The sequence below is a fragment of the Microcaecilia unicolor genome, chromosome 3 (genome assembly GCF_901765095.1).
Source record: "Microcaecilia unicolor chromosome 3, aMicUni1.1, whole genome shotgun sequence".
Classification (NCBI taxonomy): Eukaryota; Metazoa; Chordata; class Amphibia; order Gymnophiona; family Siphonopidae; genus Microcaecilia; species Microcaecilia unicolor.
This window is the reverse complement of record NC_044033.1, coordinates 403,765,561-403,778,876: the sequence shown is the minus strand read 5'-3', so window position 1 is coordinate 403,778,876 and position 13,316 is coordinate 403,765,561. Positions and strand designations below refer to the sequence as shown.

Genomic DNA, 13,316 nt, shown 5'->3' with positions numbered 1-13,316 from the left:
CCACCACCCCCACTAACATAGCCCTTACAGATAAAGGGAGCACCAGTATGTGGGTACAGTGGGTTTTGGAGGGCTCACAGTTTCCTCCACAAGTGTAACAAGTAGGGGGAGGTAAAAGCCTGCGCACCACTACTAGACTACTCCAGGGACCTGCATGCTATTCTAATGGACCTGAGTATAAAATCTGAGGCTGGCAAGTAATATTTTTAATCACCTTTTTTTTGAGGTGGGAGGGGGATAGTGTGACCACTGGGGGAATAAAGGGAGGTGATCCCCGATTCCCTCCAGTGGTCATCTGGCCATTTGGGGCACATCTTGTGTGGAGTAGAGGAGCAGTCTAGTGGTTAGTGCAGCAGACTTTGTTCCTGGGCAGCTATTAGTTATAAAAACAGGTCTAGCTCAAAACGTCTAAGTTTTAGTCTTGGACGTTTTTGTTTTGTTTCATTATGGCTGAAAGGTGTCTAAGTCTTAGGAACGCCCAAGTCCCACCTTTAATACACCCCGGGCATGCCCCCTTGAGATTTAGACATCCTTCTGACGGATTTCAGAGAAAGACGACTAAAAATAGGTTTCAAAAATACTGATTTGGACGTCTTTGTGAGAGAAATTCAGACATGTCACTTTTTGGACGTTTTTCTCTTTTGAAAATGAGCCTGACAGTGTTCTTACACTGTACTTGTATGTGATATTAGAGTTAGTATGTTGAGAAGAATTTGAGTGGGGCATGAGTGGAATCAAGATATACATACATATTTTATAAAATAAGTGCATACTTACCCTGTAAGATTTAATCTAGGTGCAATTCTGCAAGAGTTTTGCTAGTATTGTATAAAGATACATAAAGGGGTGTATTCAAAAGGATGATATCCATGGAAAGCACAGTGGCAGTGGACTGTGAACCAAGGGCCTCAGGTTCAAATCCCACTTTATCTTTTATTTTGTAATCGTGAGCCCTGAAGGAACTGCAACATACCCTACTGCACCTGAATGTACACCACTTCTTTATCTTTTAAGCTTGCAGGAGTTTTATATATTAGGCACAGTAGATAGTTTTCTGTTTCTGGAGGGCTCACAAAAAAGAAGGTGAAGGTAGAGTTGGTATAAATGTATGTGCATGAAATATACGTGTACTCCGTGACTCCGTGACTCTACCTATGCTCTGTGCAAACTTCTCAAATGAACATGCCTACCCCTATTCTACACCTCTTTTTGCCTGCTGATCATTCCTCTCCCTATACACCCAAGCATCATTCTGGCTTCTGCTGTCACTTTTCCTACACGTTTAGCCACCTTAAGATTATCATATATAATATACTGACTCCAGGTTTTGCTTTTCTTTCATGTATAGAAATACTTTACCACCTATAATGTACTGCTCTTTGCAGCCCTACCGTATGACCTTGCATTTTTAGCGATTAATCTTTGCTACTATACACAAGATCATTCCTCATGTTTCACTAGCTATATCTACACCTTTCAAGGTGTCTGTCCTGTTGCAGATTTTGGTATCATCCACAAAGACAAAACCTTTCCTGACAGATCTTTGACAATATCACTCACAAATATGTTGAGAAGAACCAGTCCAAGATATCTTGGAGTTATCATACACTCACAATTGTCTATGAAGCCATGGACCTAGAATATGATTCAAAACTACTGTTTAAACTTTGCATGTTGCTCTTGCCATCTGATTTTTCATACAGTGGTGCAATCTCAGTATAACACCACTATTGATGATTGCAATGCTTTATATATTGACCTAGTAGCTATGTCCAATAAGCCCTCCAGTCAGTGCAAAATGCTGTAGCTTGTATGTTTGCTTTACTAGATGTGCACACTTTAAACATATTAGTCATATTCATGTGCTCCACTGGTTACCAGTAGCTGCAGGTATTCAGTTTAAATTGTAGATGCTATTTAAAGCATATCATGGTAACGCTGTTATGTACTTGCAAACAGTTATTCAACCCTATGTCCCTGTGTGGTCACTACAGTCTTGTCAACATGCTTTTTCTTGGTTCAGTCCTTAAAAGTAATACAGTGGAACTCTCTGCCAATATCTTCGGTTTCAGATGGATGTACTTGAATTTTACAAAAGGATCATGCACATATAATTCAATTAATTTTGGTGGTAGAGTTTTGTTTTTTTAAATAATTAAAAGTGTGTTGTCTTCAATAATGAGGCCAATATTCAAAGGGGGTATTTAGCAGCACTAACCAGATAGTGTCTCTGAATAGTTCCTCCTTTTTCTTCAGCCTATCCAGATGCCAGAGGGGTCTGTGAGCAGAGACCGAGCAGCAATATTTGGCCAGCTAGCTGGATAAAGTTAGGGTAGCAACAAGACTGTCTTAACTTTATATGGTTAATAGCCTGAATATAACTGCTAATCAGACAGCACAACTGGTCAGCAACGATTCTGGATAACAGCATCGGCCAGTATCCAAGGTTTTAAAAAAAACCCCAATAACTGATGCATGCTGAATATTGGGGAAAATATCTAACCACTCATTTGCTCATTTGGTGTATTAATTTGTCCCCCACTTAAACAGAAACTGTAATAGGCAGGCTATAAATATTCTATAATAAATAAATGAAATAAACATAACTTAATGACAACCATATTTGACATTAAAAATAAAGTTTGCCATAACATGTCAGTGAAAAAAGTGGACAGTAAAACAGTCACACAGTCATTACCTTCCTTTTCTGTGTGATACTGTTGACCCTCAGAAAATTATACTAAACAACCATGGGCACTCTATGAACACCAAGACAAACCTGCATACATTTATAAATTAACATGCACATTCAGAAATAAAAGCACGAAAGATGATTAATCAGCTGAGGATAGATCTCCTGAACTCCATTGCCCACCAAACCAGAAATAAGCTTGCACTAAAACTGGATGTTAGAATCCCCCCCCCCCCCCCAAATCCCTTTGCTGTCACTATAAGGACAAGGTTCACACATATTAGGGGAAGGAAATGCTAAGAAAGTAAGAATAATATAATAAACCAACAGTCCATCTAGCCCAGTACCCATGGGTGTAGTTTTGGGGGACAAGGGGGTATTGTCCCCAAAACACAGCCAAACCAAACTGTGTTCTTAATGTCAACAGTTTCCAGCCATATAAATACCATTCATGTAACAAAACCATTACGGTCTATATATGTTTTTGTACATGATTGGTTATTCTCTGAATACTGTTTTCTTATCAGCTGTTTTGTTTCTTTTGCAGTTAAAAATGCCGCTGCCATATTTTTCAGTATGCGATAGGAAATAATGTTTATTCAATGATTCCCCTGCAGCAGCAATATAATTATATTGCGAAACAAAGCCTTCTAATAGGTTGGACTAAAGTAGAAAATTAATTATTTCAGATAAGAAAAAAAATGTGTTCTTATTGGTGTTTATTGAATGAGTGTAAAGCTTCTTTTGGCTGATATTTTCTTAAATGGGACTTCAAAATCTTATATTTAAGCAATATGAAAAAAAACTCAAACTTTGGAAAATTGAGAATTAAAAACTATTTTTTGGACCAATGGTTTGTTTACCCCTTGGAATTTTTATTTGTCTGAGGTCCTTTTTTTCATTTTCCTGAAATTATTTACAGCAAAGGTTATTTGCAAGTTGTGAGATATACACATACCATTGCTTTTTGGAGTAGGAATGAAGGAAATAGAGGGAAAAATAAACACTATTGGTACTCATTCTTTATGAGTAATTAAAGTATATTAAATACTTATAGATATTTCTCTAGTATTCCAAACATGAATTGGTGTTTCAGACAATGAATCTTTTCAGAGGACAGCAAGCAGTCAGAGTTAATTGGCAACGAGGCAATCATATCAAAATTCTTGTGGATCAAGTTTGTGATGTCTGTTTAATATCCTTACCCATATGTATGTTCATATTAATTTTCCCTTTATGCCACAGTAATATAAACAAATGAAGTATAACTTGTTTGCTCTGGCCCAAGTCCTCAATATCCTTGGAGCTATGAATTGCACTGGTATAGCCATTATAGCTTTTTTACACAATGAAAAGTTCTACAGAAGCAGAAAATCATACCACAAGATGGATAGGCTATCATCATGAGCACTGCTGGCAAATGCTGATCAATCAGGCACACAACACAGAGATTTTTGAAATGTTCCAGCTCCTCAAATGCTCAGTACAAAATTCTTGTAAAAACTGAAGATTTGGAAGCTATGTTAACATTTCACCTCTTGTCCTGTTTGTATATACAGAGATTGGGATTGGGAGGCACTTGTTTCTTATTCTGATCACACCAGATTGACCTTTGTATATGGACCTGATTTGGCTGCTTGTCAGTCCTCTTGCTGGGATGATTAGGGCTTCTTTTACATGAGAACATAAACGTTGCCATACTGGGAGAGACTGAAGATCCATCAAGCCCAGTATCCTATTTCTTACAGTAGCCAATGTAGGTCACAAGTACCTGGCAAGATCCCAAAAGAGTAAGAGATTTTATGCTGTTTATCCTAGAAATAAGCATTGGATTTTCCCAGGTCCATTGTAATAATAGCTTATGGACTTTTCTTTTAGGAAATTATCCAAACCTTTTTTGAAACCTTGCAGAGCTAACTGCTTTGACCACATTCTCTGGCAACGAATTCCAGAGTTTAATTACATGATGAATGAAGAAATATTTTTTCTGATTCATTTTAAATTTACTACTTAGTAGCTTCTTTGCGTGCCCCCCCTAGTCCTAGTATTTCTGGAAAGAGTAAACAAGTGATTCTTCTATTCCACTCAGTATTTTATAGACCTCTATCATATCTTCCCTCAGTCATCTCCTCTCCAAGCTAAAGAGCCCTAGCTCCTGTAGCCTTTCCTCATAGGGAAGTCGTCTCATCCCCTTTATCATTTTTGTTTCCCTTCTCTACATTTTCTGATTCCACAAAATGTTTTTTGTGGAGACCAGAGGTATTCGAGGTGCGGTCGTACCATGGAGCGACATATTCTCAGTCTTATTTTCCATTGCTTTCCTAATAATTCCTAACATTCTATTTGCTTTCCTAGCCACCGCTGCACACTGAGCAGAGGGTTTCAATGCATCATCAGTGATGACAGCTAGGTCTTTTTCCTGGGTGTGGCAACTCCTAGTGTTGAACATTGTATCACTTAGCTATATTTCGGCTTCATTTTCCTACATGCATCAGTTTGCACTTGCTCAATTTAAATGTCATCTGCCATTTGGATGCCCAGTCTCCCAGTCTTGTAACGTTCTCTTGCAATTTTTCACAGTCCTCTTGTGATTTAACAACTTTGTATTATCAGCAGATTTAATTACCTCACTATTTATTCCCATCTCTAGATCATTTATAAATATGTTTAAAAGCAGTGGTCCCAATTAAATCTCTATCCACTACTTTTGCCTGTCAGGAAGTATATCACATTAGTTTAAACTGATTTATATATAATGCCACTACTCCTCCCTTCTTCCCACCCTGTACTATCTGAATAGATTATAGCCTATTTTATCTGTATCCCAGTCATGATTCTCCATGAACTGCGTTTCTGTGACTGCCACTAAATCTAAGTCAGCCTGTTTCTTCCATTACAGCCTCTAAATCCTGAACCTTATTTCCCATACAGCTTTCAAAATGTTGACCTTTTTGTCTCATTTCTGTTGAGATAATTGGTTTTTAGTAAAATGGTACCTTGCTAAAATAGCACGAGTTAATGATAAAATAACACATTTTAATGGTAGCCCACATTGATAACTGTACCCCTTAATGTGTTACTTACCTGGAGGCTTTGTTAAGGCATTCTAGTTTAAAGCCCTCTTTAGTAGACTGTATTTTGCAATAGCTGCAAAATACAGTCTGTATTTATTGATAGGTAGACACCATCTCTGCTCACTAGCTTTTGGAAAATCACCCCCATAGTTTAGGAAATCAAAATGCTCTCGATGACACATCTAGCAGTTGCACATTCATCTTCAGGATGTGAGCTTCTTTGCTTTGGCCTATAACCTTGTCAGGGAGCATTGACAAGACAGCACCTGTGCTTCTGTCTGTTTCACCCTTTCTCCCAGAGCCATGTAGTCTCTTTTGATAAGTTCAGCAAGATACCTAGCTGTATCATTCATGCCTGCATAGATGAGCAGCATCATATAACAATCTGTGAGATTGTTGAGCCTAATCAAACCTCCAAAACTTCTTTAATCTTGGCATCAGACAGGCAGCACATTGCTCAGGACATCCTGTCTGGTCGGTAGATGGATACATCTATACCTCTCAGAAGGGAATCACCAACCAGCTTAAGTTCCTCCTATCCCTGGGATATTCTCACCTCCTCCATTTGCACTGCAGCATACTAGTTCTTCAGTCCAAGGGAAGGTGGCGTCACAGTGTCTAGTCTGTAGAGTCTAGTGATCTGTGTGCCGCTGTCATCTTTCAGCACAGCTTCTTCTTCTTCAGCTCTTCTGGAGGTCCTTGATACCTCATGAAGTGTGCGTACTAAAAACGCTGGTGCACCTTAGTAAACAGAGGAGGAGTGGCCTAGTGGTTAGGGTGGTGGACTTTGGTGCTGGGGAACTGAGGAACTGAGCTCGATTCCCACTTCAGGCACAGGCAGCTCCTTGTGACTCTGGGCAAGTCACTTAACCCTCCATTGCCCCAGATACAAATAAGTACCTGTATACAATATGTAAGCCGCATCGAGCCTGCCATGAGTGGGAAAGCGCGGGTACAAATGTAACTAAAAAAAAAAACAGGGCCCTTGGTGTAGGAAATATATATAATTCACAATAACATCTTCTCAGTTGTCAAGTACAATAAATCTTCACAGAAAAAAATATATTTTTTAATCATGAGCATCAGGGCTATAATACCAATCCAGCCAAATACAAAATCTTATGGCTTGCCCAGTATATGTTTCATCATCCATCATTCAAATGAATAACAATAAAGTGAAATGAAATAAATCTTAGTGAAACAAAGGAAGTACTACATTTCGAGCACTGGCTCTGCTTCAGGGTTCACTTTCTTTCACCATCACTGCAAAAAGCAAAATGATGAGTCAGTGATCAATACAAAACAGCAATCATAAAAAAAAAAAATTTCTAAAAATCAGCTAGTACCGGACACAATCAGCATTATATTTTATTCAGTATAGATTTATTGTATTTGAGTACTGGGAAGGTGCTGTTTTGAATTGTTTTTGTTTGCGCAGAGGCAGGAACTTTGGTGATAGTGTTACCCATCCATACTTCAGTTTTAGGAGTTTTTGCACCCGTTGAAAGCAGAGAGAAAAAAAGTTACCTTTTCCTCAGCTGCTCTGTAAGTCAATGGAAGGAGTTAGCCTCTTTTATATTCCAATTCTCCGTGTATAGCCCTGCCTGTTGCCTCACAGGTTATTGGGGTATACTGTGGTTTATCTTATCCATTCAGCCTTCAGAAATGTGTTTTATGTGTCTGATGTTTGAAATTTATTGTGTTTCTTTTGTAGGCTTACTTCAACATTTCAGATTCTGTTAGTTAAAGCCCCAAGAAATATAATTAAGCCAAATTTTAGTTATCTGTTGAGAGAACAAGTATTTATCTCCTTGATTCCCCTTCTAATGAGCTAATTGATGAGTGGCTCTGTACAGCAACATTTGGAAGATGGGGGGGGGGGGGGGGGAGGGAACTGACATCTCAGAAGTGCTTGGACTTCAAAGAGAATAATAAATTTACCTCCCTTTTCAAAGTGGTGGTAAAAAATAAAGAGCCCTAGAGCAAGCTAGCAAACAAGTTCCCTAAAACAAGAAATATAAACTAATTCCCTTCTACTACAGAAAACAGCCCAGTAATATAACATTATAATAACAAAAAAAACTAAAAAAAAAAAAATCAGGCAGAGCACTTGATGTAAAAAAGACAAAAAAAGTTACCTTAGTTGGTAGTGTTCTCCTCTGATGCCACCAAAAGTCCTAGCAAGTGGGTGGTGGGCTGCAGGTACAACTCTATATGGTTGTGACCCAGAGTTTCTGTTGGGAAAGAACTTGTTTTTTTGAATTTGAGTTTTACCCCGATCGGTTTACTCACCTCTTGTGCTACAGTTTGCAAGTTGACCGATAGGAGTTTATTGACCCCTGATGCAGGCGTTTGTACGCCGAAACACGGCCCGTGTCGGGTATTTGTGATATTAAAGGACTCCATTTTTCCTCAATCCTGAAGGCCCAGTTTCTGCTTCTTTTTTGCTTGCTTTGTTGTAATTAATACAAGGGGACATACACATGGACGGGGACCCCACTTACGTATGTAACTTACAAAATACTGTAAATTACATGTATCCCTGTTACACTTGTATGGCTGAAGTTATGCTAGCTCTGTGGCTTGTATTACTGCAGACACATGAATGTAAGTTGCAGGATCTCGGGTTATACTAGTATTCTGTAACAGAATCTGGACATCCATATCTGTTATAGAATAGACTCTCACTGCATGCTCCTATAGAATACATGTCCATATTTACACCTTTTCAGCAGGCGTAAATTTTGTGGGGTCCATTGTAGGAGCTTATGATAGCAGCATAAAACGGTGCCATTTTTGGAACTTTTAGATAAGCACTGTGTTATATGAAATCTGTCATGATTGGGCAGATGTTTATGCACAGATATGGCTTCTTTTAAAGTTGGCTGGATTATATATGGTTGAAAGTATACATAAAAAGCCATTCTGGGCATACTTCTATCGACAAGCAGAGGTGTTCCAATGTATGGACTTGGGGGCAGGTGGTTGGGACTTGTGGACTTCATATGCATAAAAAGCTTAGTAAAATTACATATATTTCTGGGGATGCTAAGATAGCCAGCGTGTTATGTTGTTGTTTTTTTTATTTTTCCTCTTATTTACACCTTTTGTCCTGTTTCAGCGGGCAGAAAAACAAACTAGAATGATGGACCCGGCACAGTATGCAGAATTCTGTGAAAGCCGACAGCTGGGTTTTTGTAAGTATTCTCCAACAGAATGTAAAAACATGTCCGATACCTCAAATATCAAGACGTTATTATTCATTGCATTTTTATTAAAGTGAAAGGACCTTCATATCCTCTAATACCATACTTGTGATCTACTGGACTCGTATTTCTTTCTTTAAGTATAGAATTGTATTCATTTTTTTATATTAAAAAATAAAATTCAGTATTGTTATGCGATCAGATATCATATTTTATGAAGTATTTACCAACTGTTAGATACATCCATATCAGCCTCAAAGGACAATTCTACAACAGGACACTTACGTTTACACATGAGTTACATACAACAATGTACAGAATAAACTAACATTGCACATATGAATGTAAATGTTAAAATTCTACCTAAGTGACATTCTGCAATAGGGTGCCTAAATGGCATAGCATGCAAATGCAAGGAGGACGTACAAGGGGCAGAGCATGGGTGGGACACAGGCGGGATTGCTACTTATGCAAGTAACTTATAGAATACTTTGTTATACATGTCCCTACCGCATTAAGATGTTTATGTTTATTACATCTCTTGAAAGCCCGCCATTACTGAACACAGGTTATAGCGGCTCACAATAAAACAATCATAAAAATTCTTTGGAAAAGAACACCAGATAAAAATAGAAAAGATACAGACCAGTCATACAATAAAAGTTGAGCAACCATAATCTGCATTACTTATCCTTATTCCTTATCTATATCACTTATTTCTTTCCCTGACCGTGGAAACAATACAAGTCCATCAGAGCGCAAGGAAAATAACTTTTAGAAAGACCTAGAAATTAAAGAAACACTGAAAGCCAATTCAAAATAATTTGCTTTTAGAAGGGCTTTAAACTTAGGGAAGGATAGTTCCAACCTGAGATATGGTAGTAGATTATTTCAGATAAGCAGAACTACAAATAGAGTCATAGTGAGCTAGCTTTGGAGAAGGAAGCACCAGTCATTGAGATTCAAGAGAATGCAACAGGTGAGATGGTGTATAAGAGATTGTAAAAAAGAAAGATAGGATGGGGAGCCAAGGTGAAGAGCAGTGGCATAACTACGGGAGGCCATGGGGGCCAGGGCCCCCGAAAATTGACTCTGGGGCCCCGGTTTGGCTGGCAGGGGTCCCCAACCCCCGCCAGTTAAAGCATTTGTCCTGCGCTGGTCTCACATTGCCTGGCATGTATGTTCAGTTTCATTAAAATGAGCGTGCACAAGTTAAGGTTAGGTGGATATGTGGAGCGTAACAAAATCAGTCGACAACTGGCATTAAAATTGCGTAAATTGCAAGCTGAACGTAATGTTTTTCGAGTTAAGGGGCGGGGTGGAGATACTCTTAGAACATCCCAAGAGATCAGGGACAGATTTTGTAACTTTTATGCAGAGCTATATACCCGGGATCTGTCCATAAGGGATGAGGCTATCCATTCATATCTTGGGGCGTTGGATCTACCCTCTCTTACCCCAGAGCAAAAAGCAGTATTGGAGGCTCCGGTTGAGGTGCAGGAGGTTCGGGTAGCCATTAAAACTTTGAAAAATGGCAAGTCACCCGGCTTGGACGGATACACTGGTGAATTTTATAAGACCTTTGCGCCTCAATTGGCGCCTCTTTTGACGGAGGTTTTTAACTATGTGCGCTCTGGTGGGGATCTTCCGCCCACGATGAAAGATGCATGGATTGCAGTTATTCCCAAACCCCAAAAAGATGCTCTGGATTGTGCATCATACCGCCCTATATCGATACTGAACGTTGATGTCCGTATTCTGGCTAAAGTGCTGGCTATTAGAATGAACTCTGTTCTACCAGCTCTGGTCCATCCTGATCAGGTGGGGTTTGTCCCTAATAGACAGGCTTCTGATAACATCAGGCGTATATTAGACACTATGTATATAGCGAAACAACGTAAGTTACCCTGCTGCTTGCTTAGTATTGATGCCGAAAAGGCATTTGATAGAGTACACTGGGCCTTTTTGCATGGTATATTAGAGCGGTTTGGTTTTGGGCCCTATTTTGGTAATTGGATCAGGGAGTTATATTCCAACCCAAAAGCATGTGTCAGGATCAATGGTCAGGTATCGCCTTTCTTTGAGTTACAAAGAGGTACACGTCAGGGATGCCCACTTTCGCCCTTATTATTTGCCCTTGTAATGGAACCACTGGCTCACAATATTAGGACTGATCCTGAAATACGAGGGGTGAGGGTCGGAGGGTGGGAATCTAAAATTGCTCTCTTTGCCGATGATGTCCTACTGACGTTGTCGTCACCCTTGGAATCCCTACCGAAAGTGTTCCAGGAGATGGACAGATATGGTCAGGTCTCTGGTTTCAAACTTAATATGACTAAGACAGAAGCACTAGCTTTGGATATGGTAGATAGGGATTATTGCACCTGTCGACATCTTTATCCTTTGAAGTGGACGACTAAGGGTATAAGATACTTAGGAGTTTTTATTACTAGTTCCCTCGAAGACATAAATAATGCCAACTATACTCCCTTATTAAAAACGATACAAAACGACTTAGCTAGGTGGGATTCTTTAAGCTTGTCATGGTTTGGCAGGATTGCCACCGTGAAGATGAATGTTTTGCCTAGGCTGCTATACCTTTTTCAGGCTATTCCATTGCCATTAGCAGAACAAGTACTCCAGTCCATGCAACGCCAGATACTTAGATTTGTTTGGCAGGGAGGCCATCCTAGAATTCCTTGTTCTGTCCTGTACAGGGCTCGGAAAGCTCGAGGCGGGTTGGGAGTCCCCAATTTGGTATTATATCATAGAGCAGCCCAAGCTAAGGCAGCAGTAGAATGGTTCCAAGAGCCGGTACATAAACTGTGGGTGCAATTGGAGCAATACATGATCCGTAGCCCATTGAAACTGGGCCATTTGCTATGGCTGCCCCCTAGGCATAGACGCCTAGGGCTAAATTTGTGCCCTATCATTCAGTTTACATTAACATGTTGGGATAAGATGGAGCGAATGAAAAACTTTCATAATTCTAGGTTGTCCCCCATAGCATACAATATGGCATTTGCTTTGGGGTGCACTACCTCTGCATTTACGAGCTGGAAAAGACAAGGCTTAGATTTATGGGGACAAATGGTGGAAAAAGGAAGCTTTATAACTTTTGGAGAATTGGCGGAAACATACCACTTGCCCTCCAGGGATAATTATGCTTACTGTCAGCTTATTCATTTTCTTGGTACCTCAGGGGTCAGGGATAAATTGTTTGGGGATGTGACATTTTTAGAGGAAATGTGTGTAAGAGATTTGGGTTCCAAGGGTTTGATCTCTTTGTTATATAAGTATCTGAGAGATTCATTACCGACACCATGCAGACACCGTAAAAGTTGGGAAAAAGAATTAGGTACCTCATATGAAGAAGGGGAGTGGGAGCGCATGGAGCGGACTTCGGTTTGTGTTTCCCCTGCAGTTAACATCCAGGAGAACAGTGTTAAAGTACTGTACCGCTGGTACTTAACACCAGTACGACTGAACCGAATGTTCCCAAAGGTTCAACCTTTGTGCTGGAGGAATTGTGGGCAATTGGGTACCCTGGGCCATATTTGGTGGTCATGCAAGAAGGTTAAAGCATTCTGGAAAACGATCCAGAACAGACTCCAAGTGTGGGTCAGATCTAGTATCCCTTGGGACCCGGCAATATTTTTGTTTAACCGGTCTATTTTGGGGATGCCTGCAGAAGGGACGGCGTTGGCGCGAGCCTGTTTCTGTGCAGGTCGTGTGACCATCGCTAGATCCTGGAAGCAGTGTAACAGCCCTTCAATAGCGAAATGGACATATATGTTAGAATATATAGCTGAACAGGAACGTTTACTGGCACGGGAGAAAAACACACTGACTAAGTGGACGAAGATATGGACTCCTTTTGTATCTAGGGGGTGACTTGAGCATGCTAGGACATGTGTTTGTTAGAATGTGTTCGAACCTTGTGGGGGCGGGGGGAGGGGGGTTAGGTTGGTTTCTTTATGTTTTCTAAGTATGTATTTTCATTGCACTTTCTATGTATAAAACAAATATGACTGGACTACATTCGGTTGACTGTAGGGGTTCCTACCATTGTAGAACCTTTACTGCAGATGAATCTAAAATGCTTGGTAATGTTATGTTATGCTGTTTTTGTACAATGTACACTTGTTGGATTCATTAATAAACATCTGGTTTAAAATTAAAAAAAAAAAAATGAGCGTGCACAGCAACCGAAAACAGAACAGGGCACCAGGCAATGTGAGACCAGCGCGAGATAAACACTTTAGCTGACGGGGGTTGGGGACTCCTGCCAGCCAAGGTACCTTTGCAGTGGCAGTGGGGGCGGAAGTGATGGTGGGGAGGTGG

General features: G+C 39.9%; 1 protein-coding gene across 2 annotated transcripts in view; it reads left to right on the top strand.

Annotated features, from left to right (window-relative positions):
• SUPT3H (SPT3 homolog, SAGA and STAGA complex component) overlaps positions 1-13,316 on the top strand; it is an 881,555-nt gene that overhangs the window by 597,234 nt on the left and 271,005 nt on the right. For both annotated transcript variants that reach the window (XM_030198764.1, XM_030198765.1), the window contains one exon: positions 8,888-8,963. In XM_030198764.1, the coding sequence (XP_030054624.1) occupies positions 8,888-8,963 (76 nt within the window). The remainder of the gene's footprint in view (positions 1-8,887; positions 8,964-13,316) is intronic.